Genomic DNA, 19,161 nt, shown 5'->3' with positions numbered 1-19,161 from the left:
AACCTTACTGCAAGGAGACACATCAGAAAGTGAGGGAACCATCAAGGATGCCGTGAAGAGGCTCGATCATTCCATTTTGGAAAGTCAGGAATGGAACATTGCCCCAAGGATTTTTCCAAACCAAGGCACAACAGATCAGAGGTCTGAGATGAGTAGAGAAGTAAAAATATTTAACCCCTCACTTGATGAGACACCTGAGGACATATCCAAGGTCAAACCGGTGCTCTCGCGTACACCTGAGGAGTCAGAGAGGGAACTGAAGTCTAAGCAAAGTGAATTAGTAGAACCGTCCCTTCCTAGAAAAAAGGAGGCCATACAATCCTCAACCCATGGGAAACAGCAGCCAAACATTCTCAGAGATGGACATGTAAAGAACATCAGTGGCATCCTGACGACGAGAAGAAGAGTGCAATCAAATGTGCCTGATTCAAATGGATTAAGCACCATTTCAAGGGATGCTAACACTAAGATAATGGATTTAAGCACATCAGCTGGAAACAGAAGGGTTGTAAAGTTTCCTGGAGTAGGTGGACCACTGAGGCCAAAGGGATCTTACATAAACAGTAGAGTTGTCAAGGTTACCAATGAAGACAGACTGAAGAACCCTGCTTTGGTGAGGATCCACAGTCTACAATCCGGGGACATAACGGTCAAGACTGAGACAGAAGAGGCTGGATTTTCCCCAGTGAGGAGTGGTGTTATGCGGGTCAAGGAAACAAGTCCTCATATAGCAAACACAAAACCTGATGCAATTACTGGGACAACACTTTCAACAGATGACCAAAACAATCAAGACATCAGTAGGGTTTCTGGTCCCAGAACAGATGACGGACACGTCCTGAAAGATGCAAGCCAAGTAGCTAAAATTATGGAGGACAATTCAAGAAAAGTAAACAATACTGGGATTACAAGACTCCCAACAAATCTGAGGAAAGAAAACCAGGGTGATGTGAGTCACATAGCCACAAATAAGTCAATCTCTAGTGTTATGAACCAAGCTGAACAGCCAAACATGATTAGAGAGGAAAAAAAGCTCATGGGACTGAGTGAAAGTCTGGTAGTTATTACTAGTGAGGAAGAGACTACCTCCAATTTGAATAGAGAGGACTTGACTTTCCTAGGAAGACAGGTGGAAAATGAAAAATATCTAAATCCAATTAAAGAAACTAATAACAGACAAACTGATTTAAAAATGTTGGATAAGGCTGACAGCACTTTCAATGAAAGGCGAGTTTTGGTGGGAAAGTCCAATCCACAATCTGGGGACATGATGGTCAAGCCTGAGCCAGAAGAGACTGGATTTTTCCCAGCAAGGAGTGGCGTTATGCGGGTCAAGGAAGCAAGTCCTCGTATAGCAAACACAAAACCTAGGGCAATCAGAGGACCGACCCCGTCAACAGATGACCAAAACAAACACACATCAGACATCAGTAGGTTTTCTGGTCCCAGAACAGAAGACGGACATGGCTTGAAAGATGCAAGCCAAGTAACTAAAGTTAGGGAGGACAATTTGAGAAAAGTAAACAAGTCTGGGATTATAAGACTTCCAACAAAACTGAGCAAAGAAAACCAAGGTTATGTGAGTCACATAGCCACAAATAAGTCAATCTCTACTGTTATGAACCAAGGCGAACAGGCAAACATGGTCAAAGAGGAAAAAAGGCCCATGGGACTGAGTGAACGTCTGGTAGTTATTAGTAGTGAGGAAGAGATTACCTCCAAAGTGGATAGAGAAGACTTGACTTTCCCAGGAATACAGGTGGAAAATGTAAAATATCTAAATCCAATTACAGAAAAAAATAACATACAAATTGATTCCACAATTTTGGACAAGGCTGACAGCACTTTTAATGAAAGGACAGTTAATCCACTGTCTCCAGATCTTAAAGATCAGATGCAGCCAGGAACGTTCATTGAAGGGGCAAATGAGCATATCGGGGTCAACTCACTGAGTGCAGGTACTATGAAGAAGGACATACCAATCCACAGTAAAATCACCCTGCTGGAAAAAGATCTGGTGAAGCCCACTCTTGTCCCAACTGTAAAGAGTAAATTGACTGATAGTGCAGTGAGTATGACCAGTAGGGTTCAATCAAAAGTAGTAGGCCAGGGGACAAGGAGAATTTCAGTAACTCCGAATTTCAAAGCTCCAGCTGGAGAGGGACAGTTTCAGAACATCAGGAAAAACATCAGCAAGATACGTGGAGTAAGTCAAGACAACAAAAGGTATGTGATGCCAATCCCATTAAGACACACCGATAGACAACCAGTTTCACAGAGAGTCAACAAACTAAGACAACCTAACGTGATGGACAACATGTCAGCAAACAAAAGTGCTGGAGTACATTCAAAGCTGTCAATCCCAGTCAGAAATACCAATATTGCCAGGAAAAATGGCTCTGGAATTATAAGACCAAGCTATATAAGGAGGTCAAACTTTCAAACTGAGCCAAACTCAACCAGAGGCTTCAAGACAAAGGTAAGCACAGTGACTCAATTCTCCAGTCCCAATGGTGCAACAGAACAAGAACAAACAGAAGAAATCAAACACATTCCGCAGGTGACGAGGTCAAATGTATTGGATAATAAATGGTTAAAAAACAATAGTACAGAGTCACAATCACAACCAGAGTCTCAAAATTCAAGTAGTGTACAAGATTTGGATAAGGTTCAACAAAGTAAGAACCAACTTAGAGACAACAGTGAAACTGGGAGTACAGAGGATCCTAACAATCTGCAAAGTGGAGCCTCAAATTCACCTACTGGTCAGAAAGAAAGCAAGATTTTTACTTTGGGAACTGATGATACCAGCAATCAACCACCATTTGAAATGGACAAGATCAGCCGTGGAAAGAAAGGACCAACTGCACCAACCTTAAAGAAAGATTTATCTAAGGAACCAGGAACAGATCTATTCACCACCTCGACAGTCTCTTTTATGGACACAGACCATAAAGACAGCTCAAAAAATATTCATAGAGTGACAAATACACATGTTGAAATGGCTAAAAACAAAAGTTGGGAAACACCTATAAGCTTTGAAAGTATCGGAGCAACAAGAGAACTGGAACTTATTACATTTAATAAAGACAGAGTGGAAGAAAACTCTGGGGAGATATTATCTAACCCAAACAGTGCGGACACTGCCCAAGGGTACAGTGGAGACAGGAACGCAATACCAGTTGTTTTGGAAACGCTTACAAATGTTGAAGAAATTAAAGGCTCAAAGCTTTTCTCACTCAGCCCCGAGGACACTGCTGAGGGGTTTAAATCACATGCAGTCAGTGATGAGGTAACAGGGAGAGAGGAAGTAGAGAACAAGATCCACAGCACCTGTGACAGTGATTGTAACACTACGTCTACCCAACAGTCTACAGCCCAGACAAGGCCCCCAGTGGACTCTGGAAGAGGTGAGGAATTTTCTTACACAACCCATGTTAATGTTTATTTTTAAGAAACAAGTTGAAGGAGTGTTTACTCTTAATGCACACTGCAAAATGCCCTCTAGAGTGTTTGGAGTATGGCAGCAGTGCATGTTTATTTGACACAAAGCATTCAGTACAGTGGGATAAGTCAGTTTGACTCTTTGTATAGATTATACCCAAGGTTTTAGCAGAGTGCAAACAGGGACACATGTCCAAAAATAACTCCAGGTACAATCTATCCAGATTATCATTCCCAGGAAATAATATAATATGAACGTATCCTTTTAACACATGTTCTGTGACCCCACACTTTATCTTGATATTGTGATAGGATTCCATAACAAGATAAGTGGATATGGATTCTCATCTGAGTAGCAGATGTTGTGGTTTTTGTGAAGAGGACCAGTGGTAGGCGTCTTCTTTTGTCTGATGTATCAGGATGTGGTGTCTTTGTTGAGCTTGAGGAAAGGCTCAAAGGCAAAAACTTTTTTGCAATGCATAATTAACGCACGCAGAAGTTCAGTACCATTCCATAGTGATAAATTTACTTGACTGGTGATTGGATTCTGAAATTCGCCCAATGTAATCTCTTGAAACCAAGAATAAATAAAATCCAGGTGGTCCAAATTTCTACGTATAAAACAGCTTTTACATATCTTTTAAACGAGACCTTAAGTGTAGTCTGCCGAATGCAGCTTTGTTGTTTGTGTCTAACAACAAAGATGGATAGAAAACAATTTCAGTGCATCATCTTGCTCTGCATTCGTTTACAAATTCATGAGATCCAGATTTTCTGATGAACGTTTATTTTTTCAATTTCAACCCATTTGAATTTATTTGTATTGCGCTTTCCACAATAAATATGGTTTCAAAGTAGCTTTACAAATAAAAGTGCCTTAAAGCTTCTCTAGTTGAAAGATGACAATGGCAAAAAAATGCTCCTTAAGATGTTTAAGCATGCAGATTTAGGCTGTTTATGCATTGTAAATGCATTTTTCATAAACAAAGAATGAGATAACCTAAAACAGTTTTTATTGACCACAGAAAAAGGACCTGCACAAGACTGCGCTGATTACATTACGAAATCCAGAAGGAATGGTGTATATAGAGTAATGCCGAAGCCAAAGAGCAGCATGTTTCCTGTTTTCTGTGACATGGAGTCTTCTGGCGGGGGCTGGACTTTGATACAGCATCGCTTTGATGGCAGCACAAGTTTCAATCGCACATGGGACGAGTACAAGAATGGATTTGGTAAACTAATAGGGGAATTTTGGCTTGGCAATGACAAGATTCACTTGTTGACAAAGGTGAAGAACATGTCATTGAGAATAGAAATCGAAGACTTTGAGGGTATCAAAGAATATGCCCATTATGACCACTTCTATGTGGCCAATGAAAGCCAACAATACCGCCTGTCCATTGGTGGTTACTCCGGTACAGCTGGTAATGCAATGCAGATTAGTAACAATTACAATCACGACCAGAAACTCTTTACCACTCCGGACAGAGACAATGACCAGTATTCCTCTGGAAACTGTGGGGCCTATTACAGCTCAGGCTGGTGGTTTGACGCATGCATGTCAGCAAACTTAAATGGGAGATATTATCAATCAAAGTACAAAGGGGTACGTAATGGGATATTTTGGGGTACGTGGCACAATATTACAATGGAATATTACCCAACCAATGATAGACAATCTTTTAAGACTGTTAAAATGATGATTAGACCTAAAAACTATGCTAAGTAATATTATACCCACCAATTCTAAAACTTACCAACCAAAATTAAGCTCTCTTTTGAAGTTAGATGGTAGGGAAAAAGGCAAGTTCCTTAAGTATATTGCTACTGGTGTTTATTGCTTTATTAATTGAAAATATAAGTGTGGTGTCAGAACTTGAATAAACATTGATAAATGTTTCTGTATCAATTTTTTTTTTTTAGCTGTACACATATGCATTAGTAGAATACATAGAATACACAACTGAACCCTCTTGTGTTGCTTTGAAAATAATACTGTATTGCATAATACATATGAATCCATGCTTTTACAGAATCAGCTATTATCTTGTATATTGTATTTTTTTAAATATAATGTTTGTAAGTCTGGGCCAATCCATGACTACGTTTACGTGGATATTTGCAGAATTTCAGATGCCTGTTTTTTTTTTTCATACAAACACCTGGATTTTACCAGCTGAATAAAAGCATCTGTAATTTTCTATTATTTTCATTGTACATTGTAGGAATTTTGAATTTACACTAAGTGTTATTTTCAACCATTGTATGCATGTACACCCCAAAAAGACAGATGACTCTTTTTAAGAGGAAATGTCAATTTCAGTTAAAAAGGAGGATCATAATTTAATTACTTATAATTAACTAATTAGTAAATGTCTTCTAGAAATACATATTTTGCTCCCTGCTGAATTGTTGCTGAATTGAGACCTTTTCTGCATGATCTTGGAAACATTTGTAAATATAATAGCTGTGCACTTACTGAACATACTTGTCATAAAGAAAAATAAATATCTATCTTTTAATTATAAGGACGCTGTTATTACTTTTTATTATTATTATTTACACACTCTGTACATGAGAAAATTAAAATGACATTTTGTAAACATGTATTATGTAAGTTCTGCAATGCAAAACATAAATGTACGATAAAGAAACACAGATTCAGAAATATACACCATTATTGTAGAACGTATGTCTTTTCCGTAAGCAAACCATGTTGTGTTACAGTACTGGTTGAACAAACAGTGTGTATGCAGCACGTTAACGGTTATTTTTCAAATGTCCATTATGGTATGCCACTAATGATCTCAGTGTTTCACTAAAATGCAATAAATATTCTGAGCAACATTCACAATCAGTCATTTCTGTCATCTGAGTGGAAACTCACCACTGAGCCAAAATACGTAACCCTCCCTGCATCACTGTGAACATGAAACGTAGGCTATTCAGCGTAGTCACTCTTCAGCCTGAAAGAAACAAGCAATTCCTGATAAAGAGTTTGAAACAGCTGTACATTCTTATTGTCCGTTATATATACCCTTCTTTATGAATAACATCTACTTTCAAGATGATTTTATTCCTGAAGAATACAGTAAAGATTTCTGCTGGCTTTCAAAGAATACCATTCATATGTTCAGTCTCGTCTGAAGTGGAAAACGTTGTAGCCCAGTTCGGCCATAGCTCCGATGAACAGTGCCCACAGAGGGATGCAAACCGAGCTCACCAAGATGTCCATTAGGCCCTCTAATTTGGCACAGAGCGTCAGACAAAATGCCAGTTTAAGAAGCATGGCCACGAGGTACCACACGCGCTTCTTCAAGTTCTCCGCCCCGTTGCGAGGGTCGAAGCCCGGCTTGCACCGGCCTGCCATTTTGACAATGAGCATGAGGAGGAGAATTAGATCAAAGGTCCAGACAGGAAGGAAGATGAGGAACCAGTTCCAAAAGATCTTCCCGTCCAACTTCAGCACCAGCATAATAAGGAATATAAGTGTGAAGATCCATGTCAGAAGGACTCTTTGAGCAAGAGACATGTTCATTTGAAACGCTGGCCTAAGGGCACAGCATTAAGTTGATCTGAAATAGACAAAACATTTATCATTGGAAGTATGAGTTCAATTTACATTCAGTCAGTTTCATCTAGTGGAGTTCATGCTGCTTTTAAAGCAAAAGAGGGGCATTTCAAGTAGCAAGATAATATCATTGTATATTATATATTTAAAAAAAATAGTATAAATGAATTAATAATATTAGTACTAATAGATTGCACAATTAAAATAATATAAAAATAATATATATATTTTAAAAATCAGTTTTTCACTGGATGTTACGTTGGTAATGTAAGCTGTATTAAACTATATTTGTATTTATTTACTAAATAGTAGCATGTTTACTATAAGCCGTTTGAGATGATATGCATATTCATAAAAGGCTAAAACTTGGTTTTAATATTAGTTGAACATTAAATAATTAATTTTAACATCTTAACTCTGCAATAGCCGATTTGTTCAAATGTAAACTGTTTTAGTTAACGTACAGTAAGTAACTTACTTCTACATCTACATAAACCCATCAAGCTGTATAACATGCAAGGCACACCAATGTTCGGTCTCAATAATAAACGAACATTTCTTTTATTCATCCATATTTTATCTTGACTGCTCCATCCTGACACATTCTTAAAATGAAGGAGCTATTCATTACTAGCACAAAACTAGCATATACAGACCGGACTGCCTTATGTGTTTATGAAGGCAAACCGACGGGAAGCGGGGAAAAACACATTGACGGAAAAGCTTACCAAAGCTTACCACAACCCGGCTGGCCTTCTAGTCAGATGGGTAAATGATTCAAGCTAATGTCCCCTTTCTGGACTGTGTGAACACCGACGTTTTCAAAACAACTTCTCTTAAAGGACTAAATTTATGTACGCGCAGCGCCACCTAGCGGAATGGAGGACGCGCATTAAACAGCCAGGCGAATTCAGTTCAATTTAATTGTACATTGTATCAAATAATTTAGGATTAATTGTGCCTTACACGGTCATATATTTATACACGTTTATTTAATTTGCATTAATTCAGATTTCTAATGAATGCGCATCCGTGAACAAACGGTCAGGATATTCACATTAATACAAAATTTAGGTTTGTTTTCACTGAAACCTACTGTATACCGACAGAACACTTGGACTAACACAAGGGTGAGTAAATGATGACTTAATTTTCATTTTTGAGTGAACTATCCTTTTTAGCTGGCATGTCCATCTGGTAGCTAAGGTGTTCTGTCAGTTTTTAATCTCAATTAAGCAGGGGAGTGGTTAAAAAAAACATTTAAATGGTTTGAAATGTAATAATGTTACTAAAACACCCTTCTTTATTCAGCCTCAAGATGACGCTGTTTCATTATTTTGAGCTGATGGTGGCATTGCTAACAAACTGCTCCTTATAGTGAGGCTCTAAAGATGAATCTGTCGTTAAAAGAATATACATGAATCATTAACCCAATATTTTGCTTCAATTTTGCCTACATTTACACCTCTGTAAAAGCAACATTTGTCATTTTCATTGCACTTTAGTTGCTATGAAAGTATAGAAGTTTCTCACCCTTCGAATGAAAGAAAACTTTTCAGATTTCTCTCCGGTCGATTCCACATCTGAGATAACCATCAGAATCCACTAATTTGCAATATACTATTATAATTACCTGTTTTCTAAAATAGCATTTAGGATCCAGACAAGAAGGTGCAGGGTGCATTGATAGCACACAAAAAGCCACATCCATACTGAATCAGTTAATGAGCTTATTACCCTGTGCAAATATCCTGTTGTGTCTGCCATTACTGAGGCCTTAAGGGGGTGTCAGCACAAAAGCCAGGTAATAATACAGCGGCTTCTTTGCTTCGTGTTGCTTATCAGTGAAACCACACAACTGCAAGCTGCCTTGAGGCCCTGAGCTGAGGACGCTGTTTTAATTGGGTCAGTCTGATTCTGCAGCCTGTTGCCACCACATGAGCGAATAGAGAGCTTTTTATGTGGATGCACAAGGTGTTTCAGACTGCACACACACCTGGAACGGTCTGCTTCTCCATTAAGATTTACCATAGTTCTTGCATATTAAAAAAGTTTTTATATAGCATTTATAGTAGGATCATAGTCAGTGTCATAGTCATAGTCACTAATAAGCAAATATGACTTTAGATAACATAACATTTGTTTCTTTTTGTTTGTTTGTTTGTTTCTGAAGAGAGAAAAATGAGGCCAAGTCAGATGAGAAAAAGTAACACAATAAATAATTAAATGTAATTAGTTACTTTTTTTAGGGAGTAACACAATATTGTAATGTACTTTTAAAAGTAGCATCCCCCAACACTGATCATATAGTAACCACAGGTAAAACCACTATACTAGTTACATTGATCTAATCTATAACTATAGATGCAATGTAAATGAAAATGAGAAAATTAAGTGCATCAGATAATGCCATAATATATTTGCTCATGAAACATTTTTGTTATCATCACTGCTGAAAACAAGTTGTGCTGCTTCATATTTTTGTGGAAACCATGAATGTGTTTTCCATATTTTTTCATAAATAGAAAGTTTAAAAAAAGGCATTTATTTGAAATAGATTTTTTGCAACAAGTCTTTACTGTTACTTTGGTTAATTGAATGCATCCTTGCTGAAGTATTATTATTATTATTATTTAATTGTAATATCCAAGTTTCCACAAAACTGTTAGCAACACAACTGTTTTCAACAGTCTTACCTGGTTTTAAGAACTGTTATCATTTTAAAATTACATCATACAGTGACACTGAGGGCTGAAAAAAGATTATCCTTATCTGGCCTTTGCATAATTTGTTCCTTCAATCTGGCACAACTTTATGCGTTGACTTTGAATATGAATATTTCAAATTAAGGTAAAGATAGAGTCCTTTATATTCCTGTGCCAAGCACAGCTGCACAGTAAATATTAAAATATTCCATGTAGTACTGTGTCCTCGCTGAGCTTTGTGGCTTTGTCTATTTTTGAGCATGTTTTGGTGACAAATATATATATAATAAAACCAATTTGGAATTCTAACCTGAACATATGACATGACAAAATTCAATATCTACGAAATGGGAATTTAAAGGGATAGTTCACCCCACAATAAAAATCTTTATTTACTCAACCTCGTTTCGTTCCAAATCAGTAAGGCATTTGTTCGTCTTTGGTACACAAATTAAAATATTTTTGATGAAATCTGAGAGCTTTCTGACCCAGACAGCAACACAACTACCATGTTCAAGGCCCAGAAAGGTAGTAAGGACATAGTTAAAATAGTCCATGTGCAATCAGTGGTTCAACCGTAATTTTATGAAGCTACGAGGATACTTTTTGTGCTGAAAGAAAACAAAAATAACTTTATTCAACAGTTTCTTCTCTTCCGAGTTCCGAGTTGACTGGAATGCAGCATAACCCCATTTAAACATAAAAAACACATGAACCACATGCGAGTATCTCCAGTACAAAACAGCTTCATGCAAAAGATACACAATTCAGTTTGCATTAACATCAACATCCAAAGCGCACATCTCTGTGATTCTGTAAGGTAAATTCAATTTGGTGCTTCAATTTCCTCTTGTGGGTATATAATGTGGTTGTCATGTTCAGTGAGAAATCGCTTCCCCTCTGAAGAGCTTTGTGGGAACTGAAATAGGCTGCTATGACATGCTCGTTCCCCGTGTCCTTCTAGAGAAGATTAAAAGCTTGATATCGAAATCACGCTTTGTCACCAATGCAAGACATCTTATTTCCTCTGAATGGGAAGCGAATGCAGAGTGTCAGACGTGAAAAACACGTTACTGTCATACACACGCACGCACCGTTTCAAATCAAGGATCTTCAGGCCCCGCTTGGCTGCGGCTCCATTATCTCCAGTTCCTGCAGTATCCTAAGATTTGTGCCTATTCCCCGGCGTACTTTAGCCCTAGGGCTGTCTGTGTTGATTTATGTTTGACAGCCATTGAACTCATCACAGCCTTGTGCGAATATCCGTATTGACCTGTGGCCACTCACATTAAATCCTTTCGAGTTTAGTCTTGCATGATGTTCGACCCCCTCGAGGAAGCCTGTCTTAGAGCAATCGGAAAATTCATAGCTATAGCATTTAAGCGCAAATCTATCTTAGGCAGCATGATATCAATACAAAATTGCAGCCATTTGTGCTTTCACATTGGATTTGTGCATGAAAATCCTTCATCCACAGCACAGAACAGGTGGATGTGCCAGATATGACATTGAGAAGAACATAAGCAAAAAGCTTCGTTTGACTTGAAAGTATTGGCATTAATTGGAAGTTGTAAATAGCTGCCATATACAGACTGACACCTCCAATAATGAGTTTATGTGTGAGTTTAAAGTAACAGTACACCCCATAATAAACATTTATTGAAAATTTACCCATCTTCACGCCAAGATGCATTTGAGTTTGTTTCTTCATCGCAACAGATTTAGCATTATATCACTTGATCACCAATGAGTCATCTGTAGTGAAGGGGTGCTGTCAGAATGAGAGTCCAAACAGCTGATAAAAACATCACAATATTCCACAAGTAATCCACATGACTCCAGTCCATCAATTAAAAAATTGAAGTAAAAAGCTGCGTGTTGGTAATAAATAATCCATCATTAAGTCATTTTAACTTTAAACGGTTGCTTCTGTTCTTGATCTGTGCATTTTTCTCTCCTGATTCAGATGAGACGACTTTTTCGCTGGAAATTGCAATATTATGGATTAAGCACATATTTGTGACATATTTGTTTATTACAAACATGCATCTTTTTTGTTTGAATTACTTGTAGATTATTGTGATGTTTTTGATTAGCTGTTTGGGCTCTCATTCTGACGGCACCCATTCACTGCAGAGGATCCACTGGTGAGCACATGATGTAATGTGCTGTAATTTCTCTAAATCAGTTCTAAATCTTGGCTTGAGTGAGTACATTTTTGGGTAAACTATTCCTATAATACACATGAGCAACATTTTATTAGCCCCTTTCAAAGCTCACAACAGTCATTAGCTTGCTTATAAGTCGAAAATCTTAGTAGAACCAATTAAAAAGGTAACCTTTAAAGGGTTACTTCACCCCAAAATGAAAATTTTGTCATTAATCACTTATCCCCATGTCTTTCCAAATCCATAAAAGCTTTGTTCGTCTTCGGAACTCAAATTAAGATATTTTTGATGCATTCAGACAGCTCTCTGACCCTCCCAAAGACAAGACAGAAATGTAATTAACATGACCAACGTCCAGAAACGTAGCGAGGAGGAAATATGGACAATGAAATAATCCATGTGACATCAGGGGTTCAACACAGACAACACAGAACAGCATATGCTGTTTGCATTCAGTGGATACTCTCCAAAATGGCACTAGGGTGACGCGGAGGAGACAAATTGTTAAAGTTGTTATTTTTGTTGACTTTGCGTACAAAAAATATTCTCATAGCTTCGTGAAATTACGGTTGAACCCCTGATGTCACATGGATTATTTTACAGATCTGGACGTTGATCGTGTTAATTACATTGCTGTCTATGGGAGGGTCAGAGAGCTGTCAGAATGCATCAAAAATATATTTTATGGGTTTGGAACAACATTGGGATAATTGGGATTAATAACAAAATTTTCATTTTGGGGTGGAGTAACCCTTTAATATAAATATGTATTTGGATAAATAATATATTATAAAACATGTTTTATTAAATATATATAAAAGAATATTTATATAATAAATAAATATAAATACGTGCTCCTGTGGTATTTTTCTACCACAGGAGCACGGCGTTTTAAAATGTGGTGTTTATGGCATGATATTCTTGTAGATAAGCTACTTTTTGTAATGTTAATGCAATACAACTATTAAAATTGACTTAATTTTGTATAATACATATTTATATTAAAAGCAACTGGTTCTCTAAGATGGTTTATAGCAATTTTTGTTTAATAAGTAAAATTAGGTGTTTTATAAACCTCACTTTGTGTGTGTGTGTTATTTTTATAGGATAAGATTTTCAATTTATATAAATAACAAATGATATATACACCATTGACCTTTAAAAATAATTAATTTGGCAGATAACTGTATGACTTTTTGATTTATTAATAAAAACTAAAAAGAGTATAATAGAGTCATCTGACCACTGAATTGACATCGACTTGACAAAAGGGTCAAGAATGTGTACAACTGACAATAATCGCCTTTTGTGGCTAAAAAGCAGAAAGTCTTTCTTGGGTTACAGTTTGGCCCACAAGGTTTCAACAAGAACATTTCCGTAGTCCATAACACATCATTTACATTTACTGTACATGAGGGTTAAAATGGTTGTATGGTTGTCATTCATTTCAGTCATCATAACCGTCCTCTGTTGCTCCATCCCAGTTTAACAGCGGTCTTCGTTCTGGAGGGACAGACGGCTCGATCCGCTGCCACCGACTGGGCGGCCAGATGATGTGAGACGCCCGACCATGAACAAGACCCAAAGAAACCTGTGGAGATCAGAATCATCAAGCTTCTGCTTATGAACTACCATGAAACCCTCTATAAAGTCAAACAAAACGGTCTATTTCTTAAGGAGAAAGACTGTCGTTTAACAAAGAGCAACTAAAACAAGAATTACATGCTTTTCTCATTTAGTGAATACAAAGCAATATATCTCTAGCTCGAAGAGAAAAGGACCTCATTGCTTTTTATTCCCAGAAGGACATGGGAGAGAATCCAACAAGCTCCCAAAAACCCTGATTTGGAGGGTTCTGTAAATATCTGCGGGGATATATATATATATATATATATATATATATATATATATATGTATGTATATATATATATATATATATATATATATATATATATATATATACTGTATATATATACATACATACAGTGGGGGAAAAAAATATTTGATCCCCTGCAGCAGGGGATACTTATGATTATGGGGCCCTGCTGATTTTGTACTTTGCCAAGAAATGATCAGTCTATAATTTTAATGGTAGGTTTATTTGAACAGTGAGAGACATAATAACAACCAAACAAATCCAGAAAAATGCATTTCAAAAAAGTTATAAATTGATTTGTATTTTAATGAGCGAAATAAGTATTTGATCCCCTATCAATCAGCAAGATTTCTGGCTCCCAGGTGTCTTTTATACAGGTAAGCAGGAGCACTAATCTCAGCTTGTTTCGTGTATAAAAGACAACCTGTCCACAGAAGCAATCAATCAATCAGATTCCAAACTCTCCATCATGGCCAAGACCAAAGATCTGTCCAAGGAGGTCAGGGACAAGATTGTAGACCTACACAAGGCTGGAATGGGCTACAAGACCATCGCCAAGCAGCTTGGTGAGAAGGTGACAACAGTTGGTGCGATTATTCGAAAATGGAAGAAACACAAAATAACTATCAGTCTCCCTCGGACTGGGGCTCCATACAAGATCTCACCTCGTGGAGTTTCAGTGATTATGAAAACGGTGAGGAATCAGCCCAGAACTACACGGGAGGATCTTGTCAATGATCTCAAGGCAGCTGGGACCGTAGTAACCAAGAAAACAATTGGTAACACACTACGAAATCCTGCAGCGCCTGCAAGGTCCCACTGCTCAAGAAAGCCTGTCTGAAGTTTGCCAATGAACATCTGAATGATTCAGAGGAGAACTGGGTGAAAGTGTTGTGGTCAGATGAGACCATCTCTCTTTGGCATCAACTCAACTCGCCGTGTTTGGAGGAGGAGGAATCCTGCCTATGACCCCAAGAACACCATCCCCAGCGTCAAACATGGAGGTGGAAACATTATGCTTTGGGGGTGTTTTTCTGCAAAGGGATGATGGACGGGGTCATGTACCGTCAGGGCCAGGGCATTGAAGCCAGCCAGGGCATTGAAAATGGGTCATGGATGGGTATTCCAGCGTGACAATGACCCAAAACATACGGCCAAGGCAACAAAGGAGTGGCTCAAGAAGAAGCACATTAAGGTCCTGGAGTGGCCTAGCCAGACTCCAGACCTTAATCCCATAGAAAATCTGTGGAAGGCGCTGAAGGTTCGAGTTGACAAACATCAGCTTCGAAACCTTAATGACTTGGAGAGGATCTGCAAAGAGGAGTGGGACAAAATCCCTCCTGAGATGTGTGCAAACCTGGTGGCCAACTACAAGAAACGTCTGACCTCTGTGATTGTCAACAAGGGTTTTGCCACCAAGTACTAAGTCATGTTTTGCGAAGCGGTCAAATATTTATTTGACTCATTAAAATGCAAATCAATTTATAACTTTTTTTAAATGCGTTTTTCTGTATTTTTTGTTGTTGTTATTCTGTGTCTCACTGTTCAAATAAATAGTTTTAGTTAAAAATTGCGTATCTTGTCAGTGTGTGCATGTGTGCACTTGCTTGGCCATTTTTTGTGATAAACAGGAAAGTGGGTCCAGCTGAATTCAAATAGTGATTTGTTAGATGGGTATAAAAAAAGGTTATTATACCGCGGCAGCCGTCGTGTAAAGTCCTCCTTGTGTGAAGACCGAAGAGTGTAAAGACCATCGACTCTACCGGGCGACTCCACCGGACAGGGACACCGGCAGAGGATATAAGTATCACTTTTTATTTTTCCTTTTTGATACTACTTGTTTCACTTCTGTTTCAGTTTTTATAACCATTTCTTACTATGTGTAAGTAAGTTGTTGTTGTTGTTTTAAAACGTGTGCTTGGCTCAGTGTTGATGTCTGTATAAGTTGTTTATTCACTTTTAGTTTTATTTAATTTGAGTTATTTTAGTACTTCATACTATATGGAAATGAAATAATATATATATTGAATTTATTTTTATATTTATGTATATGTAAATACATATACTTTAGATATGTAATGTACATATGTATTTACACATACATATGTAAATACATTAATGGTTAGAGAGTCGGACTCGTAATCCAAAGGTTGCGGGATCGAGTCTCGGGCCGGCAGGGATTGTAGGTGGGGGGAGTGAATGTCCAGCGCTCTCTCCACCCTCAATACCACGACTGAGGTGCCCTTGAGCAAGGCACCGAACCCCCAACTGCTCCCCGGGCGCCGCAGCACAAATGGCTGCCCACTGCTCCGGGTGTGTGTTCACGGTGTGTGTTCACGGTGTGTGTGTGTTCACTGCTGTGTGTGTGCACGTTGGATGGGTTAAATGCAGAGCACGAATTCCGAGTATGGGTCACTATACTTGGCAGTATGTCTCTTCACTGTATATGTGTGTGACTGTACATACACATGTAGTTGTTTTTTGGTGTTTGGCTTAGTGTTATGTTAGAAGCATTATTATACTCATACCTTTTGTTGTTTTAATATTTTGAATTGTTTTTAGCTTATTATTTTGGTTTTCATTTAAATGTTCAGTATTGAAATGTTGTTGTATGCATTTGTCAATTTTATGTAATTTCTTTATTTTCTTAAATGTGTGTATATAGTATTTACTGAGTTTTGACTTTTGGTTTTAGTTACTTTTTCTTATTTGTAAGTTCTGCTAAATTACTAAAAGTAAAGTAAAAGTAAAAGTAAAATAATAACCCTGGTCCAGTCTTTAAGACACGTTAAGGGATAGTTCACCCCAAAATGTCATTCCAAAACTGTATGGCTTTTTTTTCCTTCTGTGGAACACAAAAAAAGACTTTGACCAAAAGGTGGTTTTGTCCATACAATGAAAGTCAGTGGGGTCCAAAACAAGACATTTTGTTTGTCCTACAAGTTTGTAACAATGATGTTCGGAAGAGGTTCTGAATTAAATGAGTTAAATGATGACAGAATTGTAATTTTTGGGTGAACTGTCCCTTTAAGCCCACAAATTGGATGTCTGAGTCGAATCCGTGTGACATTTTGCAGTGTTTTGTGGGCAAAATAAACACGGTCTCAGACAGTCAGGATATGGTGACCTGACTTTCAATCAGTGCTTTGTGAAATGCTGGAGTCTTGTCATTATTTCAGAATCCAAATATTTCAAACAACAACATTAAAAGCCTTTGCAGCATTAAATATCAATCTAAATTCTCCTTAAGATTTAAATGTTGCCTCGAAAGGACATTAAGCAAAAAATGTTTCCTTCATACACGCACGTAAACACACACATCTTGCTGCATAATACATCAAGTCAAGGTAACGGCACAGCCTGTACTGACAAAAGTGAAAGCAATTGCCTGAAACATGCAGCGAGAATATTTGCTCAGTGATATATGACCTGATGGTTTTTTGCCAAATATATCTCACACCCCCTGGTCTCTGGGGAAAACCAAAAGCGTTTTGGGTAATGGATGTGAAACAATAATAAAAGAGACATAGGAAGTATGTGGTTCAGTGAGAAACATATTCATTTGCTTTCTGACAAGAAACATCATTAAAAATCCGCCTGAGGACAAACACTCGAAAAACCTCAGCAAAACCGAAAACGGTGCAAAACCATCAAAACTCAAGGAACGTGACAGAGTCAGTGACTAAATGGACAGGGCGATTTGCTTTTCATTCTCAGTCCAAGTAAGCAAATCCCAACATTTAAAAACATTTCAAGGACGAATCTGAGCAACAGATCTTGATGTATTGCAATGATTGTACGAGTCGTGTCACAGTCGGAGTTGAGATGGGAGAGAGAATCACTGCTGTGTTTAATAATGTATCTGAGGAGCCGTGCAGCAAAGAAGCTTCTTCAAAGAACCAATAATACCTCAATCTCTATACATTACAGGCGGGGGCATTCGAGCGCATCAAGGCTGTTAACAAAGTCCCCAGAAAGCGGCAATCTGCGCTTTTTGTTGAATTTTTTATAAACAAGTCGATTTGTGGCAAAATCTGCCTTCGGTGGTGACTTTCAGAAAAGATCCTTTGAAACTGCAGCCTGAAAGACAGTTTCCATCGGTCACCTGTGGGATCAGACAAATGTATACCATCTGGTGACATGCCTGAGAAAATGACTGGTGGATACATGTTTTGTACTGTAGTTCACTAGTAATATGCTATTTTATTTTGAAACCGAAAATAAATACCAAATTGATTTTTATTTTGCATCTTTACCTGCTATAGTCGACAATTAAATCTACTTTTTTAAAACATTTTTTTAATGTATGTTATTTACGGTCGGTGAGATTATTAATGTTTTTGAAAGAAGCTCGTAAAAGCTGCATTTATTTGATTGAAAACAGCAAAAATCTGGAAAATTGTGAAATATTATTCCAATTTAAAACACGTTTTCTATTTGAATCATTTTAAAAATGTAGTTTATTTCTGTGATGATAAAGCTGAATTTTCAGCAGCCATTACTCCAGTCTTGAGTTTCACATGATCCTGCTTCATATTTTTGCGTAAACAGTGACATTTTTTTCTTTCAGGATTATTTGATTAATAATATAAAAAGTAGTAAAAAAGTCAAAAAACAAAACAACAAAACAAAAAACGCAGTATATAACTGTGACACATTTGATCTGCATTCTTTGATTAATAAATAAAAATAAGTAAATAAATAAAAATCAGAATTTACTTAATAAATAGAAATCCTTTGTAACATTATAAAGGTCTTTACCATCACTTTTGTTCAATTTAGTGCATCCTTACTGAAAAGTAGTATTAATTAAAAAAAAAAAAAAACATATATACTTTTTGAATGGTAGGTTTTGGAATACATTTTCTTTTTTAAATATATATATATATATAACAATTAAAGAGAACATGAGTTCTGGGGATGATTCTAGGGTCCTGTTGGTTGTTGCTACGGTGTTGCTATGCTAAAGTTGCTAAAGTGTTTGTTAATTGTTAGTCTCAATGTATGTCAGCGTATGCCTATGAGATTTTGTCCTTAGTAAGCACCAATTAATCGATTACCGGTCCAAATGTGTTGCTGTCGAAACTGTGTCCGTGATGGTCCCCCTCGATCCACAGATGTCCATCGGGAACTCTTACATAACGGTTTTTATATCCCAGCATTCTGATAATAGAAAAAAAATAATGCGTTAACACAGTAATGGATTCTGGCTGCTTTTAATGCAGGAAAACACCAGGCTATTTTTCATTTCTCGCTGTTTATGTTACAGTTGACCAGCTACGTGTATTCACCAATCCTGCATTTGGCTCTTGGCCCACTCTCTAAATCTAAGATCAATAATTAATGTTCGCACAGCTGCTGCAGTCTTTGTTTTATATTTAAGATGGCTTTCTGACA

At 37.4% G+C, this 19,161-nt stretch overlaps 3 protein-coding genes across 5 annotated transcripts in view; 1 reads left to right on the top strand and 2 right to left on the bottom strand.

Moving 5' to 3' along the window:
• The first annotated feature begins 455 nt into the window (after window positions 1-455).
• On the top strand, window positions 456-6,287 carry fgl2b (fibrinogen-like 2b). Its single transcript, XM_079412372.1, has 2 exons — window positions 456-3,410; window positions 4,470-6,287. The coding sequence occupies exons 1-2, from the start codon at window positions 473-475 to the stop codon at window positions 5,171-5,173; spliced, it is 3,642 nt and encodes a 1,213-aa protein (XP_079268498.1). The 5' UTR covers window positions 456-472; the 3' UTR covers window positions 5,174-6,287.
• LOC306866925 (transmembrane protein 60-like) lies at window positions 5,206-7,877 on the bottom strand. Of its 3 annotated transcripts, XR_013783977.1 has the most exons (3): window positions 7,744-7,877; window positions 6,567-7,019; window positions 5,596-6,410 (listed from the first exon to the last, which is right to left on the bottom strand). XR_013783977.1 is itself a non-coding variant. In XM_079412374.1 (2 exons), the coding sequence occupies exon 2, from the start codon at window positions 6,980-6,982 to the stop codon at window positions 6,578-6,580; it is 405 nt and encodes a 134-aa protein (XP_079268500.1). In that variant the 5' UTR covers window positions 6,983-7,019; window positions 7,744-7,850; the 3' UTR covers window positions 5,206-6,577. The 3 variants fall into 3 exon arrangements, 1 of the variants encoding a protein (XP_079268500.1); XM_079412374.1 differs by having other exon boundaries at window positions 5,206-7,019; window positions 7,744-7,850; XR_013783978.1 differs by having other exon boundaries at window positions 5,965-7,019; window positions 7,754-7,869.
• Window positions 7,878-13,070: 5,193 nt separating this feature from the next.
• LOC306866998 (mitochondrial inner membrane protease subunit 2-like) overlaps window positions 13,071-19,161 on the bottom strand; it is a gene marked incomplete at its 5' end in the record, with an annotated part of 93,719 nt that continues 87,628 nt past the window's right edge. Inside the window, 2 exons of the mRNA XM_079412468.1 lie at window positions 13,071-13,479; window positions 18,825-18,927. Of these exons, the coding sequence (XP_079268594.1) occupies window positions 13,336-13,479; window positions 18,825-18,927 (247 nt within the window). The 3' untranslated portion in view covers window positions 13,071-13,335. The remainder of the gene's footprint in view (window positions 13,480-18,824; window positions 18,928-19,161) is intronic.

The sequence above is a fragment of the Barbus barbus genome (genome assembly GCF_936440315.1).
Source record: "Barbus barbus genome assembly, chromosome: 48".
NCBI lineage: Eukaryota > Metazoa > Chordata > Actinopteri > Cypriniformes > Cyprinidae > Barbus > Barbus barbus.
This window is presented reverse-complemented; position numbering and strand designations above follow the sequence as displayed.

Excerpts from the sequence above, each read along its gene's own strand:
- LOC306866925 (XM_079412374.1), bottom strand. The coding sequence starts at position 6,982 with ATGAACATGTCTCTTGCTCAAAGAGTCCTTCTGACATGGATCTTCACA.
- fgl2b (XM_079412372.1), top strand. The coding sequence starts at position 473 with ATGGATTTAAGCACATCAGCTGGAAACAGAAGGGTTGTAAAGTTTCCT. Across the intron at positions 3,411-4,469 it reads CCCAGTGGACTCTGGAAGAG|AAAAAGGACCTGCACAAGAC; the intron begins GTGAGGAATTTT and ends TATTGACCACAG.